A 19,679-nucleotide genomic window follows, 5' to 3' on the forward strand; every position below is an offset into this window, starting at 1 on the left:
CAAGAGCAGTAGTTTCCACTAGATATGTACTCGTAATACTCGTATATCAGCGACGACAGCGACTGATGAACAAGACAAGTGTGACAATTAACCAAGCGAAAGCGTTTCAGCTTGGGCAATTTTTTTTGTCAATGTCCTTCTACATGTTCTCGTTTACATGTCGCATTTTTCAACCGATTCTCCTGAAATTTGTTGAGCAGGTTGGATAATTACATAGATTTTTTTTGTCGATTAAGTTTCTGGAAATTCTTCAAAATGTCGGAGGAATGGGTTCACGAGGACTACAGCTCACAGAGCCGCTAGTGGTATTTAAAAATTACATATAAAAAAGCAAAAAAGAAATGCAATAAATAATTTTGGCACTGCATTTAAACACTGAGCACGATGACTGGCCCTAAGGGCCAAAGCCAAGGGTCCAAACTCCGGTAGCGACGTCATAAAGATAAGATCTCCCGATTCAAAAATGTATTTACCAATTTATTGTTTGTATCGACCATCAATTCACCTGTTATCGACCATCGTTTGCTGGGCTACTTTTTGCCTGGGATATACAGTTTTTTTTAGTATTTCAGGGATTGTAGATGCTTTAAGTTTAACACAATACGAAAAAACTGAGTAGAAAAAGAAAATCGTCTTTTCTGAAACGTGAATCAAGCTCTGAGAACTTATGTAAGTAAGTATAGAATCAAGGGTTCTCTGGGATAGGTACTTTAGCGACAGCAGGGACTTCAAAAACACATAATACCTATATCCTCATCTAGTCACTAGCTTGGAATATACAATGTGCCTTCCACTATGGGTCTTTAAATGCAAGGTACGATTCTACTCGCTAAACAGAGCTCCTTTTTTATCGGACCAACCCAAAAATATATTGGCTGTTTCTTGTTTCACACATTTGGGCTGATCAGATATCGACGTTTTCTATGGGATTGGACAAACATTTTTGCAATTTCGGTATTGGTGCCATAATAAAGGTAACTCAGTTGTGCTAGTAGAATCGAACCCTGCATTGAAAGCTCCATAGTGGAAGGCACGCTGTATGCACACATGCACAGATTTTATTATAGATAAATATGGTTACACTAGTCTCCATTTGGCAGCAGAGAATCGATGCAGAATGCTGTATTTTCTTTCTGATCGACGTGGATGCGCATATCTCCTCTGATCACAGATATCCCCCCGACTCCTCACCAACTCCCCAGCTTTAGCGTCCGAGCACTAACCAAAGGAAACAGCAGATAATAGGTATCTTATCGACGTATCAGCCCAGCCCCGCCATTAGCCGCGGCCGACTTTCCCCAGGCAATTGTTGACGGAACTTAGAAGCTACTGTGTCCCTTGATTTAGGGCTTTGGTAAAGCTATTCTTGAAGCGAACTCCGTGGTTTGTGAGGCACATAACGGCAAGTCAAGTTATTAGGCATAAATACGTATTATAGTATGTTTGAAAGGGGTTCCCATTATTACCCAAAAGTTTTAGTTCACCAAAGCTTAAAGCCAAGGCCTGAAGTCATGAAAAAAAACTCTTATGTTTTATCCCAGCTTCTCCACCATCAGAACTTAAAAATCTAATTTATTCTTATTAATTTATTATCAGCTTTACCTATTAGAAATATTATTTTCACTACCTACATAGCTTTTAATTTTAAACCTATTATGTTTGATCCTTGTGGAAAATGGGATCGATTACGATGCGATCAATAGTCTAATTGTAAGTTAGATTAGATTTTTCTAAAGTGTTTAATATAGTGTACGTGGGTATCTTTGGAAGATTTTTTAAAGTTATTTGTTTAATATTAGTTTTTTAATCATACATACTGCACTCGCAGTGTGCAAACTGACCCTATATTCCTAACTCCATGGCGCGGCCTCTAGCCGGTTGCACTTTCCAACGACACTTGCGCCCGCGCAGCCCATACAATTACCCGCCATCTTGATATAGTCGCGTTCACACGACTATTGCTGTATTACGTCTTAATTGTTGTAAAACGCATGCCGATTGTCATTATTCGATTGGTAATTTAGGTTTCTTTGGATACAAGGCTAGCAGTTGCATGAAAACCTTAATGTGAAATAGATATCATATGATATATATGTATAATGAAGGAAAAATTGATTAGTAATCCAAACGAACGCCAATCAAAATATTAAATAATTTGATATATTCCATAGGTAGGTACTTATTATTTATATTCTCCCCGTTATAGGTATACTTAATATTTATAAACGATAACGATATCGTGGTCAGGTCAAAGCAGCATTATACGATGAAGGCGAAGGCTAAGTTTTAAAAAGTTTTTGTACAGTGCCCTTCTACAAAACTTAATTTACCTGATTGTCTTATTTTTTTATACATAATTTATTTGAAATTTATTGCTAATTAAGAACATACAGTTAGAAACGATGGAGTTTATTTACTTCAGGCCAAAATGAGTTAGTTTTTATGTTACCTTGCAAAATCATAGGCCATATTTTGTAATCAACCTATTTGAAAGTGCTTCTGCGTAGTATCGTGAGAAAACAACTTAATCTCATGACGGATTGACATTTCGACCTTCAACACGAATCAACACAACATACAATTATTTTTCTTTAATTGTACCCTTAGCCCAATCAACACCAAGTTACATTTTCCGTTTTTACCAAACATAAACATATGAGGAGTCGTCAGATCTTATTTTTGACAGTTGCATATTTAAGTTGGCATTGCAAAAGTGTATGAAACGACTCAATAGTTGGTTGTTTCGTCTAATAGAGAACAATTAGAGTGTTTCGCACGCGGTTTGCGAACGGTTTGGAAACCGGGACGCTTTGTTTCGGTACATCTTAGTAATTATTTGCGTTTAGTTTTTATTCAATGAGAATGTTACGAATTGGATGGAGATGTAACAAAAGGTTTATCAATGGTAGAAGGTGAGATGATGAAATGTTCGAAGGTAATGTGAAGGAAAGAAGGTAGGGTGACAAAAGTACAGTCAACAACAGAGCTATGAATACAGGCAAAGTGTCAAAAATATGTATACAGTACTTTATTGCCTGTACATTAAGGTCGTGTATACATATTTTTGGCACTTTGCCTGTATTCATAGCTATGTTGTTGACTGTACCTAAGCATTAAATAAGGTGTCGGATATATGTCGTCTCAGAATGAAAATAAGTCCAATTTTCAAGGAACTTGACAGGGATCAATTTTTCGCTGTTGCAGCCGGTACCCAAATGTCACCTTTTATTTACGGTCTCTAAATAGTTAACGAGCCCAATAATATGGCAAGTGTCAAAAGGTGGGACAGATTGTACCTAGTGCATAATTGTTTTCCATCGTATTTCCTCGGAAAAGTTCGTATTTGTCATTCTACTTCAGTCAACGTGAGTACTTTTTGTTCCGAGAGTGACTTTTTTTTTTATCGTATGGCAATAGGTACACACACTTATTAAATTTACACTTAACATCAAAATTTACAATTCCGCAGATACAAACTCGCGTTTATTGTCAGGTTTTTAAAATCCTCAACTGGGCCATATATCTGGTAACAGGGCACTGAAATACCATGTGATGTATGGTCTGTTCTGGGTCTCCACACTCGCACGCCTGAACTGCACAGTGACTGAAATAGCAAGACACGTTCGTACGTTTCCGTGAAAATACGATGGAAAATGATTATGCACTACATAGTCTGTAATTTAGACTCGCCTGTTTCGCTTAGTTAACTCATTTAATTTTTTCTCTGTATTCTATCTTTGTATCATGTTCACTATTTTTACCAAAACAATCCATGCATCCATATTCATCGCCAGCCTAGTAAACAAACCGTCAGATCATAACAATCAACGCATAATGTCAGTCATTGTTTTACCTCATTCGTAGGCAAATGTATGCGAGATTTTAGATTAGACCATATGATCTGTTCTGCATAAATCGCCCACTGCTGGATGTGTTTAACACCTGCATTTATAGGCAGTATCTATGCTACTGCATAGTCTAATAAAACATGGTCTTCCATTCCCAGAGTGACACGGGCCTACGTCACAACAACATGGCCGCTATATATAGCGCTATCGCATATTATCATATAGCGCTGTCGCATGATGACGTAGGCCCGTGTCAGTTAGGTGACCTAGAAAAGACGGGAATGGAGTACCAGGCGGAGTATATTATTATACCATGTGCTACTGTTAATAAGCATTTTATGTAGACTAACACTAAGGGCCACTTGCACCATTCACTAACCCGGGGGTTAACCGGTTACCAGTTACCATGGTTACCAGTACAATTTGATACTGGATTACCGGTTTAACCGGTTAACCCCGGGTTAGTGGGAAGGTGCAAGTGGCGCTAATAGGCTAAAGAAAAAAAAGAAAAAAATGTAAACTTGTATTACACTACACTCTTTTCAGATTTGAGAACATTAATTAATGTCGTTCTACCTACGGCCTGTTTCGATCTTTAAGATACGACATGGATCGGATATGTCAGTAAATTTATGACGTATCTTTAAGTTCGAATCAGACCGCTACTAAGATTCACGCGCTCTTTTGATCCTGAGTAGGAGAAAAAAGTGTCCCAAGATTTATAGTTCCATTCCGTTATAATTTTTATAGACTTTGTATGACGGTTACGGAATTGAATGATCGAAAAATGTATGGGAATTTAGAGACACTTTTTTTCTTCTATTAACATTGAAAGAGCTCGTGATTCTGAGTAGAAATGACATTAAAAAATCCCAAAATGAAAACACAAGTTTAGTGTATAATTTTAAATAAACCCATAAGTTTTTTAACCTAGCTTAAAAGCTACCGATTCAATTTAGGGTAAATTGCCCAATACTTGACTACTTGTTACCAGTCAATCGTGCCCATTGTCACGTACGGAGTTGCCAGAATTGTCGTATCGCAATATCGCGGGAGTGCCGCGCCTAATTATGTCGATGCCTGCTTGATATAACCTGGCATTTGCAAGCCGTAAACTATAAACACTAGCTATTGTTACTGGCTTTGCTTAGTCTTCACTCTTACTTATTTCAGTCACGAGAGTAATGTGAACGTTCTGTCAAATCTAACAAGCCCTTGATAATAGTTTGGCCTTATCTGCCATTTTGACATTTGTGTTTGTTGGAAAGGGACAAAATAAGGGGGTAATAGTTTTAATGTTGTGATGAAAAATTCCACCAATTCTGTCTTTCTGTGATATTATACAACGGCGTGATTGTCTAAAACCCTGCTAAAAAAAACTTTTTTTAATGCCTTGAGCATACTTGACGTATTTATACGACGTTTTATTAAACCACAAAAAACAGTTTTTTTTTCTGTTCTGTGAATATACTTAGAGTAGTTATTATGAAAGCAACGGTAACTATTGTGATTTTTTAAAAGTAATTTCTTCAGTAATTAGCCACAAGTATTTAATTAAATTGTGTTCAATGTATGGGCAAATAAATTAGTACATACATTCTACATTTACCTATAACCATTACCTACTTCATCTACCTAATCTTATACAGTTGAAATGAAAATTCAAATGTCTGTATATTAACATACGGACGTATTAATTTATCTACTTTATAATAGGCCAGGATAGAACAATACATTACTGACGAGCACCTTAAGACAACTCATTAAGATTCAAATTGCAATGGCAGTTTAACGGTATAATTACGTAGATGTCGGCAGCTGGCATTTAGGGCCTGTAACATGAGAAGATGTAATTAACATAGGTTCTAGGTTTAGGTTGGCATTTGATTGATATTATACCGATTATACGAGTGTCGAAAAGTAGGTACAATGGCTGTAGTTTATGTAGGTTTCTGGTATTATTGAGCTTTTTGAGGGCTAGGTTGATTTGTGTGTTGTCCCATAACGTGTTTTCGAATGCTTAGGTATATACTATTTGAACTATTTCTACTTAAATATATATGTAGTGAGTACATTAAATAGGCAGTTATACAAATAGGTTATTTAATGCCAAATCTGTTTCGTATTTAGTCTCAAAATTTACGTTATTTCAACTTACCTCTGTTTTAACTCACCTCGGTCTTCCCTACTATCAAATCAAAAATCAAAATGCGATCAAAATGTTCACCACTACTGCTACTAATAGTGTCTTCTAACATATGTAAAAAGTACCTAATTGCTTAACCTGAAACAAAATTAAAAAGAAAGTATTTAATCCGAATTAAACAAAAAATACTGGTATTTACTTCTATAACGCATGTCATTGTATAAAATTGTCTAGTTAATTTTAAATCTCTATATTATTCTAATATGCATTCATATATCTATTAGCATTAATGTAAGGATAAGTCATTATTCGAACACAATCCAACACGCTGCAACGATTTATACCGCTATCCAACTTACATTATCAGTTAGGTCCTAATAGGTTAATTGGGGCCCCATTAATTGTATCCCATTCTCCTCTTTACCAAACAGCTTAACTCCTTACTAAACATCATTCACTTACGCCCTTTTAGAATGATGAAAACAACCACTGAAACAGTCTTATAAGAGCTTAACGTATCTGGTATAGAAGTTACTTGTGATATTTTTAAAGATTGGTGCCCCATTGTAGGTGCCAAGCGGCGAGTCGACACGACGCCGATAGGCATCGTTCGCTCGAGTGTCATGTATAGGCGCGTTTACCTTGTAACTGCGTAAAGCATTGTCTGAATGATTTACTAATTAATTATGGTTTGCGGTTACGGAGATAACTTTGTCCTTGTCTGATGTATAATTTCAGCTCCTTTTCTCTTGCGTGTAATTATTTACGAGTTAATAAGAGGGTTGAGGTGATTTTGTAGAGATAGTGATTTGTAAATATCAATTGGGTATCCGCCCACTGAGTAAATGGCACTTATTTATGACTAGTGGCGGAATCTGTCGTGGTCATTAAAGACTTTCAACCTCATTTTCATCTTCTTAGGGGTTGAACTTCAAAATATCTTATAACTTTATAGAAGTTGTGGAACGAGTTGCCCCTGTCGCTCAAACGGTCCCAGTCTGTAGCGTCACTCAAGGCTAATTTGAAGAAACGTATGCTTTCCAACCAAGCGTGATTTGGTTAAGTACTGATATTTTTTTTTTTTTTGTTGACACTTGTGTGTGTATATATATATATATATATAAATATATATAATTATATTATATGTAATATATGTTTAGTATTTATGTATGTAGCATGTATTTTATTTTATAATATTATTTATGTATTTTATTTACTTTTGGACGTTTTGGTTAGTTTACTTTTAAAATGTTACTGTGCATTCCGTAAGTTTGTCTATCTAATTTGAATTCTCCCCTCATCTACTCGAAGGTTAGCTGGAAGAGATCCCTTACAGGGATAAGTTCGCCTTTGTACCTTTATTTCTGTAAATATTATGTAAACCTGTGTTGTGTACAATAAAGTGATTACTACTACTACTACTACTACTACTTTCTTTCTGTTCGACGGAGCCGGAAAGCGACTACAGTGAAATTATTCTAACATCACATATTTGACAGTTACAAATTGACCCTTATATATATGACTTTAAAGCTATCAGTTAAACGGTAGATCTTAGCATCATATCTATAAGGTTGAATTCATAACTATCAAATATGTGGTGTTAGAATAATTTGACTGTACTTTGTTTAGCGCAGCGTGCCGAAATGGAAATCAGAAAGGATTTTATTTTTTGAAAATTTAAACGTCCTTCCTTCAACGGCCTTCTATGTGTTTGTCAGCACCTAAGTAGGTATGTTAGGTATATTCTAAGTTAGTATATTTTTACTAATAAATCTTTACTTTTGTTGCAGAGATGGCAGCGGAGGTGGTTCGTTTTGTACGACGATGGCGAGTTAACATACTCGCTTGACGAACACGTAAGTCATTTTTATTTCCTTTCACTCTAAGAAAAATCCTTCAAAATATTCACATTAAAAAAAATATTTTGTTAAAAAGTTAATCTCTGTGTAGCAGCAATGCACGTTATACCACAGTGAACTGCAACCACAACAACTTACAAGCTTACAACAGTGAACTGCGCCTGGAAACTAGTGGCTCTGACTTCGCGAACCGGCAAAGCTCCGCCATTTTGAAAAATGGCCAAAAACAGAATCGACAAAAAATGCTATACGAACACCTACCTAATTATAGAACGTGCTGACAAAATTTGACGAGAATCGGTTGAGAAATATGACCTGTAAGGTGACCATCCGGACATACGAATGCATTTTTGTCCAAGCTGAAACGAAGACCTTCGCTCAGTCAAAAAGTTCTTATATCCTAGAAAATTACAGATCGATTGGATATATAAATAACTGGGATACAAACACAAAGACTACATATCCCTTCGTCAGTATTTTAAATGATACTAGGAACCGAATTTATACATATTTTAACCAAAAATAGGAAATAAGCGATATTGTTAATAACTGTTGCAAATTTTAGGTATCCACGTCAAACGGTCTCTGAGAAAAACACATTTAACTGGTTTGCAAGACCGAAGTGATCCCATAAGTGTTCCGCGAACAAAGTTTTGTGCGGAACACTAAAAAATTTACAAAAAAACCAGCTCCTAATTATTTCCGCAAACTGCAAATCTTTTTACCCCCGCAGTCCAAATCAAAGCGTTTTCAATCCCATAGATATCTCACTCGCGCCATTAGCGCGTACAAATTCAGCCGTCCCCTTACGCGGGATAATTGACTCGTTAGGGCGCGGGTGTCCGCTAGCAGGCGCATTCACCCTAATAAATGGACGGCGCGAGCGTGTGAACTATTCATCTGTACAAGTATTTTGATGAGGTTTAAGGTGTCGTTTAGTGCAACAGTTTTACTGCTACTGCAGTAGTCTGAAGCAGTTTTACTGCTGCAGTAATGCGGCGCGACATTACTGCCGCAAATTTCTAAAAATTTAAAAAATCCGGGCAGCAACATTGATTTTGACATTTGCGGCAGTAATGCAGTCGACACGACAGTTATATCGCGCTTCAATGCTGCTGCAGTTACGGCACCATTACTGTTGCACTGCATTAATTGCGAAAATTGATATACAAGGAAAATAGAGCTATTTTTTAGAAGTTTAGTACCCGCAGAACCTTTAGCCCCGCTTTTAAAGCAATGGAGTCCACAGTAGACTGTAAACTCCATATACATAACATAATATATAGGCATACTCATCACGCATGGGACCGGAAAAGTGACGTTAATTAATGTTATTGAACCAACTGGAGCCAAAACAGACGACGTTTTAGGTAATTGTGAATCGTTATTATATAGTGACGTTGCATGAAGTTTACACATTATTTGCAAGTTTCGTCTGTCTGTAAGTTCTTTCTACTTTTAGCGGATATCATTGACTCGCTCAGCTTCCAAATCGAGCCGATACTGATACCAGTTTTTTAATGAATCGGGTCACTTCCAAGGAAACAGAAATGATAACGATTTCCGCAAGAGCGAAAACTGACCTTAGTTATTTTTACCAATCGATTTTATTTTCAACGAACTTGTCAATGCTTTTTCTTGTGACTCGAGAATCATTTTCTTCATAATTGTTACGTAGAACAATTTAAATAACAGGCAACAAACGATAAGTATGGCCGCGACGGAAGATATGGACGCCGCGCCGCGAGGGTTTTAACCTTTTCTTATTTTCTTTTTTTATATTAATTACTCTCAAATTATACTTCTGTTTACAATTTTGTCCGTCAGATCCCTCGGCTATACACGTAGCTATTTTACTAAAATTACGAGTATACTACTTACTGAAAATAAATTAAAATTAGACAATGATTTCGTGTTTTTTTCTGTCAAGCCAACTTTTGGTTTTGGTTAGAGTTTGTTTTTTTAAATATCCCAGTCTAGTTTTCGTGTCATTTTTTTCCTTGATTAAAACGTGTAAAAATACAATATAAAAAACAGTAAAAAGTGTAAAAACTATAAGTTTGCATTAGCTCACCTCTTGATTTCATTAGTTAGGCTTTAGAGTTATCAGCTTGTTGTGCAAGTTACTGAGTTAAAGAACTATCGATGGGTATCAAATATTGCATGTTCCTGGAACTATAAATATTCATAATAGTTGACATCGTAAGGATCGCATGAATTTTAATACAGACCGTATATAGGTGTCGCGCGCGCAAAAACCAGGCGCGCTGCGTTGACCTGCGCGTACGCAGGGCTACCTACCTAACCTAGCATGATTCACGAGGTTAAACGTAAATACATAGTTATTTGTACACATCGGTAACTCGTCGCATTTAGGTAGCACTTAAAAGATTAGTTTAATTAATTCCTTTTTTTAGTGGTTTCTTTTTCTCGACTCGTATAGGAAGAACATTGTCACATCACTAGTCTGTTAGAAACTGTCAAGTGCCACGAGTTACCGATGTGTGCTCATCACTAATCTTTTAATCTTTTAAGTGCTACCTAAATGCCACGAGTTACCGATGTGTAGTTATTTGTTTTACAAGGGGGCAAAGTTATGAGCATGAGCAAACAACTCAAATTTTGCATCACCGTGGCTACCACCAGTTTGGCACTGACATAAATGCTAGCGTGAACGTACTTTCTATGCATCTCGCTCGTACTGACATATTAGTGCGACTAGTGCGAGCGAGATGTATAGAAAGTAAATTACGTAGACGCTGGCGTATATGTCAGTGTTGACTTGTCAGTGACTCATGGTACGGTTACTTAATTAATTTACCTCCTTTGTATAAAAGGCGTCTTCTTCATCAAATTTATGTTATTGCTACGACGAGCATGCTAGAGTGACATGAACAGGAAGAGTTCAGGTATACCAGAAAAACTAGATGGTGCTCCGACACAATTCGACTCGTCTGACGCTCCCATAATGTTGCGAACACATTGCATGACCATATTGGACTAGACGCGATAATGGCTTGCACATCTTCCGGACTTTTCTGGTGTAAGGGCACTTTCATTTAACTTGTACAAGTTAAGCGCGATTTAAGTCGTGTTTCAGTAACGTCTAACCGTTACATTCCTGACAAAATGTATGGGATTTGACATTGACCGTCAGTTTTGTAACGATTGCTAACCGGCCGTTAAAGGTGTTCAATTAAGTGAAAATGCCCGTAATAGAGTTAGACCAAGAAAAGTCTGCAGCGATTTTGATAGCCTACGCAGTGCATGTGTTATTTATACGTCATAATACTCATAATTTCATAGAAGTTTGACGTTTAAAATAACACTCGCACTGTGTGGGCTATCAAAATCGCTGCAGATTTTAAAATGTTAATAGACCTAAATCAATTTCACTCTTAAATTCATAATCGAACCAAAACGCCGCAAGGATTGAAAATAAAAAACCGGCCAAGTGCAAGTCGAACTCGCGCACGAAGGGTGCCGTACCATTACGCAAAAAACGGCAAATAAATCACGTATGTTGTATGTGAGCCTCACATTATATTCTGTTTTTAGTATTTGTTGTTATAGCGGCAACAGAAATACATCATTTGTGAAAATTTCAACTGCTTAGCTAATACGGTTCATGAGATACAGCATGGTGACAGACAGACGGACAGCGGACAGCAGTCTTAGTAATACGGTCCCGTTTTTACCCTTTGGGTACGGAACCCTAATAAAATAACCCAGTATATTTATTATTCAGGTCTATATTTACGATGTGTTAGATTGTATTGAATTGTACTATTGTACTGTCCAACACAGAGTAGGCCACACATTAATACCCCTTAATACCATAACGCCCTATCTGTACACAAAACCAGTAGGATTAAAGCCTTTATTTGACTATGTTGCCCATTGTCCTGTTTTTAAAAGGCTCATTTCTATTAACTGCCGTATTCGAACTTCATGATATTCACAAGAGACGACACGTACTAGATCCATTCTAGATACGTTATAGTTTAGATATCAACTAGTTCTCTTTTGCAGCGCAATTCGGGCAACAAATGTCACTTATACTATACGTCAGATAGAGTAAGATATGATATAGAGTTAGATGTGAATTGGATCTCTAAGTCATATCCTGTGGAAATCGTTCAAGAGTATCAGCCGAATCGCGCAAATGTCAAATTTGACAGCTTAGATCTTAAACATATCGTTATCGTATCTTGGTGATGTCTAAAAGATATCTAATAGATGTCTATTTCAAAAACCGAATCGGGCCGTAAGACTTGTTCGGCGGTTAAGACGTTTTGGAATAAAGTCGATGGCCTAATTTATAGGGCCCTTTCACACTTGGCTCGTTATCGGAACAGGAGCCATAGACGCGGAAGTGTGGTACTAGACTTAGTAGATAATGGTACAGTCAGAGGCAATCACCAGATCGTATCAGCGTGAAATCTGTTGAGGTAACGTGTGTTTTGACAGTTCTTTACGAATTTCGTGCTGTCAAAAACTCCGAAAATTCCGTTTTGCGGTAGGTCTATGGAACGATATTCGATCCATAATCGTCTTTCGAACGGGTCGCTCGATGACGGCTGTCTTCCCGGTAACAAACCGTGTTTTATCTGTTAGAATTGCCCGCAATTGACGATTTTCGGTATTGGCGGTAGCCCCCCTGGGCCGGAAAACTAGGAAAATAAAATAGTACATAATACATATATCTAAAGCTCACTAATTCTGCATGACATTAGCGATTACAAAGTGTGGAAATGCCATCATTATTGTCAAATATCTATGAAAATATGACGTTGTTATTGTTATTTTTAAGTCGGTGCAACTGCAAAGTGAATTAAGGTCACAATTTTCTAATAATTTTTACGAAATAATATAACAGATAATATTGTGCAAAGTTGGCTTTCAGAATGTTGTCAAACTTATTCGGTACATGTAACATGCAGCTCTTATCTATCATATTTAAACCTGATTTTGTGGGTCATTGACATGTGCCATCAGCCATACTTTTTTTTGAAATACAATAAAATTAATTGCTGTTGAAAAATTCATAGTGTATTCCATACCAATACTTTCACTTTTATTACTATAAATATTTTATATTATTACGCGTGATAGTAATATCTCTTACATAACACCTATACAGTGACAAATTTCTAAAGATACTGATACTGGTGTGAACTAACCATACTTTATAAAACATGTTTTATTGACGCAACGTTTTACAATTTGTCTAAAAGATATTATTTATATGATAAATGAAGTTCCTTTTCGGACGGTTTGCCGCCCGCAAAAAAAAAGATTTTGCCGTCACAAGCCATACTAGTGCGATAGATGCAAATGTCAAATATTGGCGTCACAAGGCATAGGTACTAGTGCGATAGATGCAAATGTCAAATATTGCCGCCACAAGCCATACTACTGCGAAATATATAATGAGACTAATTTTTTTTCGAAATGTCAAACTTTGCGGATGCGGATATTGACCAAGTCGGTAACAGGAACGTCTTATTAGCGGCGGCGTAAGTCCTAGGCAATTTCGTCATTATACTTATATAACGACGTCGTCTAGATCCCGAAAACTCGGCCAAGTTACTGTTTATTAAATAAAACGCACCTATACCTAGTCTACCTACTATATTCTTGCTCAAATACTAATACGTTTATAATAAAAATGTTTATAATATTTGACGTGTTTTAAGTACCAAATCTTGACATCCGCATCCGCGGATGTGAGGATTTAAATATCCACATCCGCAACATCCCTGATTGATACTATCGTATTGATAGGATTGTAATTTCCCAAAACTAAAATTAACGGAATCTTAACAAAACTATATTTCACCTTCGGAAATCTACGTAATATGTTGTAGTCAAACCCACAGTTTAATTTACGTTAACTCATAAGACATTTACAGGAACAGTATGAATTAATTAGATAATTCCCTCGGAAATACAAATTAAACAGGACAACGGACATTAAGAGGTGAAATGTGGCCGCAATCAGGAACGAACACTGAGTTATGGCTTCGTAAGGGCTCATAACACCTACAGTCTAGACTATAGTCGGTCTAGTGTTGTTCTACGATTGCTTAGCAAAGTTTGACCACAGAAAACCTTTCAGAACTAATTTCCACTACGTCACGAATCACGATTTTTAATAAACTTTGTAAACACGCTGATTACTGATTACTAAAATGTGGCCGCATCTGCTGAGTTATCAGTGTTCGATCCTGATTATGGCTTCGTAAGCGCTCATAACATCTACAGCCTAGTCAGTCTAGTCTGTTTTCTACGATTGCTTTACAAAGTTTGACCACAGAAAACCAAGCGGAACCAATTTCCACTTTACACTACGTCACTATTTTTTACCTACGCGCGTCGCGCGTATTCGATGTTATTACTAGAGATGCCCCGAATAGTGGATTTGGCCGAATACCGAATACCGAATATTCGGCCCCTCTCTCGGCCGAATACCGAATATTCGGCGACCGAATATTCGGCATGACATGCGAACGGGTGCATTACATTTGTTATAATTACTTTTCATATATTATAGTTTGATATATCGTTATTTTGAATAACGTAATAAATGGCATACTACCGTAATACCTAATTAACTGTATACATAATGTTATTATTGGTATATTGGTCATAAGGTATATTTACACTTCGCCTAATATACATTGCCATAATTATGACATACTCTAAAGCATATATTATTTGTTATAACAAGTGACATCACATAATTATTTATATGGCATAATAGTTGCATGACATAAATGGGTTAGGTTAGGTTGGAACTACCTAACAAAAACGAAAGCGAAAAACGAATAACTACCTAACAAAAGGAGGGTTAGGTTAGGTTAGAACTTGGCCCCTCCGTGGAATAAAATACTCTACGAAAAAAAGTGGTTTAGGTTAGGTTTGAACTGCGGCCCCCGCAGAACGAAAACCGTGAAAAAATTGGTTAGGTTAGGTTAGAACTGCGACCTCCCTAGAAAAAAATAGCTAGGAAAAGCAGTAGGTCTGCGTACTAGTAGTAAAAAGTATGTAAAACTTTATGTTATCAGTAAATGAAATATGACAAAAAATGTTATACAATATATGTATTTATACCTGATAAATTTGTATGAAGTATTACGTTATACAAAAATATAATATAACAAATGTAATTATAAAATATGTCTATATACTATTTGATAATTATATTACATTAGGCATTATATCAAAGACAGTTTAGATGAAATCACAATATAACAAAGACAACGTATAATAAAAATTACATTATAACATACAATAATATATCAAATGGCGTTATAACAAATGTATGATAGTTTTTTTATAATTATATTAAGCATTACACACCCCATGCGAACATTTTGAGTCACAATTATTATGAAAACTATTCGCCAACAAAGCACAACGTTTGCTAAGATATATTTTTATGTTGAACAGAATTAATGAATTTAGTTAGAGTCAATCAAGTCAGACCCGATAAAAATAAAAATATTTTGTAATCAACAAATGCTCATAAACGTGCCTTCGTATTTAACTACTTTCCAAGAATACATTTTAAATGTTAAATATATAATACCTAGTTTTAGGTTATTTTTCGTGTAATTTTTCATTTTTGGTAGGTGCAACAGATATTCGGTATTCGGCCGAATAGTAGGCAACATTCCGCCGAATACCGAATATTCGGCAAAGTGGCCGAATAGGCCGAATACCGAATAGTTGCCGAATATTCGTGGCATCTCTAGTTATTACGAAATTTCATATGTATATAATATTTTATCAATATAGTGTTATTGTTAAACGACATTACTCCTTTTTCGTATATCATTATTTACTACATACTTTCCAGACTTCAAGCAAAAAAAAAGTTTTGTTGAACTGCATGGTAACAAAAATTAGAAATTAAATTTGAATAGAATAATCACATCAGAACCGAGTTCCATCCCTACGCCTTCCGAAGTCGTCGAAGGCTGCGCATGCATATGTAAACCCAGGTTATAAATTATTGTGAGAGCTAATGAGAAACAACAACTTACCCAACCTCATATCTGTCTCACACAGTTATTACGTAAACAACTTTAACGCCTATAGAATGAGGTTCATTTCTAAATGACAAACCATTGATTAGGAGGTTGCGTGAGTTACGATATGCGGAACTTAGGACAGGGATTTGCAGTAATTACTCATATAGATTAGAGGCGAGTCGAATGCTTAAAACCTACATGATAATGATCTAAATACTATAAATGATTTTAAAGCAAAGTAACTTAAATAACCCATTATAAATATAAATATAACGTCACACTAATAAATCACCAGTTTTAGAAATTTGAAAAGCTACGAATATTGCTTTCTAAAATTATTTTTTCCGTCGTCTAATAAATGTTTCCGGATTGTCACTTTATTTGTGTGACGCGCCGGAGCAATTTCTCATACCAAAAGTCCTACTTGTTATTTCCTTACTAACACCAAAAAAGTTTTTTGTACAAGGGTCTAGCCAAGAGACAATTGATAGAAAACGCTAATAGAAACATAAATAATTAAATAATGTACTTATGGAAATAGTCACGTGTCATTTCGTAGCATCTGTCATCCTGATAATCTGTCATCGTTTCGCGTTTGTTGATGTACGGTTGTCATCTAGCCCCCCAGTACGTGTATGATGGTCGTTTTTGTCTACGTGACAGCGTGATAAAACGGTTTCCGTCACGTTTAATCCCGCGGTGTTAAAAAGTGACAAAAAGTGAAAATGAAAGTTTTATTGATAACAATGGTTACAAGTCTGTTTAGTTAATCACTAAAATAATAATAATAAATTGGAAATTCATTACGTATACATTTATATAATTATATTACATTCATTTTACTATATATTTAAGATTAATTATTATTTACCACGATTATTTATCACATGGATAAAGCCATATCCAAACTACGTCTGCTGGTTTCCTTGAGAATTCGCCTCAGTAGCCAACGGGAACCAAAGGACCGGTGTGGGTGCCTTCGCCAGCTTATGACGAATGGCCACGTGACGCCGACTAATAAGTCGAGATCGTGTTTAATGATGAAGCTGGCGTGGTCCTTAGGAAAGCAAGTGGGTGTGATCAGGAAAACATCTACAGCAGGTTGCTGAGGTGACTTTAATTATAGTATTGTTATTGAATAGCTGAAACGTTTCATTAAAAAACCCTTACCTATATTAACTATAGTATAGGTACATAGTATAGTCTGTTTTTTAACTGGTATTACGCCATTACGCCATTGATACATTTCCTATGCAAGAAACAAATGAGCGTTCCATTCTATTTTCTGTTGGCAGTACCTACTTAAAAGTTAGAAAAACATTCTAGGTCAGGTATAGTTTATTATTACCCGCATTGCCAAATAAGAAATATACGTGTAAGAAATTGAATCTTAAGTACTGTTATATTGTAACAAGTTAAATAAAAAAATAGTTACTTAAAATAATTGTATTTACCAGTTGTTTTCAGTCGTTCCGGAACGTCAAGTTTTATTTGTACGCGCGTGACGTAATGGAAACAATTTGGATAAAAATAAGTACATATATGGATCGCAATCGGAAATGCTAGCAAACCTGTCGGAATGGAATATAGTTTTGATTTAAAAAAAAAACAAGTATTTGACACTGTTCGTAGGATTGACGAATAAAACTTATGCTGGCGCCATCACTAAAGTTCTTCGACCGGCCAACCCCGTTATCACAACAAATAAAGAAATTTACAGAATTGACATGATAATTCGAACGCAGCCGATTTCGAAAACGAATCCGTTTACATTTAAATATCGAACGGAAACGTGCATTTGTTTAAATAAGCAGTTAAATGCAATAACGCTTTGAAATATGCAGATTGGCCAAAGATTGGGACAGGCAAATTGCTTGTCTGGTTAAGAGGCATGTTTTGCGCGGGTAAATTATTGGTCAAATAACATTAACTACCAGTTTCCTGCTGTTAAGAATGTAAGTAAGTATTGTAATAATATTTTTATATTGTCAATATCTTTAGCAACACGATACGGTAATAGCATAAATGTATACATTCTCAGTGCAGTTGTATAAGAATGAGAAAATTAGTGGATCCCCGCAGAGTTAAATTCAACATTTTTCAACAAATTGGCGTAAAGATGAGATTCGTATTCTACATTATTTCTGATCAAATTCGTCAGATAACAGTATTTTTTGTCCAGAACTGCTCGGATATGGATATGCCGATGCCGTCGCCAGATGCAGAAATGCCATTTTATTGTTAATCTCTTCATTATATGGTTAGGTTAGGTTTGACTTTTTCCTGACGTGGCCAACCGATGAAATGATCAATTTTAAGAACGGGCCACGGCAGATAGATATTTTGTTTTTCTTTTCTTGTGATAATCAACCATTTAGCTCAGCAACAGCTTCCTTCCCGAAGGGTTAAGTTTTCCCTCGTCGTGATTACCTAACAATCCTAAGACAATAATATACATAGTAGTAGTGAGGAAACGTCACGGATGAGTCACAGTGAAGCCCCATTATTGGCTTAAGAGGACGTACAAGTACTCATCGTCGCTGACCCGTAATTCGCGGCTAACACTTATGGTGTGGCCACGAGTTCAAGCGGCAGCGGTAGCGACATCTTCACCGGTAGCGGTAGCGGCGAGTCGCCATGAGCGTATGAAAGTCTTGTAAATTAGGCTTCAACCTATGAAAAGAATCGATCAAATCAGTCTTAAAAATTTGGCCGATGATGTACTACCTAAGTAATATGGGACATATAATTTCTGGATTCTGGATGGAAACCTATAGTTATTCGCCGCTTCTGTTACCGCTACCACGCGTTTTCCTAGCCCACATATGTGATTGATGTATGTAGCAATTTGCAGGGGCTATTCTACATTATTTATTCTGTGAAATTCACTTAAACTTTCTACGAAGTTAATAATAAAAAAATACAGATTTATATTCTGTTCCGGAAAAATAGATACAATACAATAAATTATTTTCATATCCGCGCACGTGCAATCACTCGTTTTGGAACGTTACCCCTGAACGCGCCCGAAGCGCGCACTAAATCGCTGCGCGCGCGCGCGCTAATTACTTAGTTTATCTCAATTCGGATGTCGCAATCATCTCGCTCATGCCTGATGCTATCTCTCTCTAATTACCGTTCTAGTTTATTACTTGATATATTTTATTTAATAAAAAATATTAGTTTTGCTTGATTAATTTTATATTTGCCTAATTAGAATTTTAGGAACATCATTATCTCGTACTATTCGCCAAATGTGTTCTTTTACGAGTTAAAATAGCGTTAAAGACTGACAGGTGAAAACAGATGCAGCTATTGCACTTTTTAATCGAATTCTTTTCACAAAATTGCATCTGCGTGCTACTTAAGGCCCAACGAAAATGCCATTTTGCATTTTTGTGAGGCCTACTTGGCTCAGCTGCCAAATGTCTGTTTTCTGTGTCAAAGAAAAGAGAATCGATACGACTGTTGATAATCAGGGATAAATAAATCTAAAACTGGGAGCCCTGAAAAAAATTAGAAACAACAATTCTTGTTACCAATTTTTTATTGCCATGCATCGACATCTAATAGTATCTTCATTTTAATCACCATATTTTTTTGTAAATATTTTTTACCGGTCATATTTTGGTCTTTGTATCTAGAAATAGCTAATAAAAAAAATCTAATGTGATTTTTACATCGGCCGCAACGTTTTTCTCAATTGGGCTTGCACCGTGTTGGCAATACTCGCACGCGGAAGCCGCGCGCGCGCAGGTGAGCGCGGGTGCGCCGCGCCGGCGCA

General features: G+C 36.3%; 1 protein-coding gene across 3 annotated transcripts in view; it reads left to right on the forward strand.

Annotated features, from left to right (window-relative positions):
• The window catches only part of LOC134793001 (protein outspread), a 388,052-nt gene that overhangs the window by 251,368 nt on the left and 117,005 nt on the right, over positions 1-19,679 (forward strand). For all 3 annotated transcript variants that reach the window (XM_063764508.1, XM_063764509.1, XM_063764510.1), the window contains exon 3: positions 7,788-7,853. In XM_063764508.1, coding sequence (XP_063620578.1) covers positions 7,788-7,853 — 66 coding nt within the window. The remainder of the gene's footprint in view (positions 1-7,787; positions 7,854-19,679) is intronic.

The sequence above is a fragment of the Cydia splendana genome, chromosome 8 (assembly GCF_910591565.1).
Source record: "Cydia splendana chromosome 8, ilCydSple1.2, whole genome shotgun sequence".
In the NCBI taxonomy this organism is placed as follows: Eukaryota; Metazoa; Arthropoda; class Insecta; order Lepidoptera; family Tortricidae; genus Cydia; species Cydia splendana.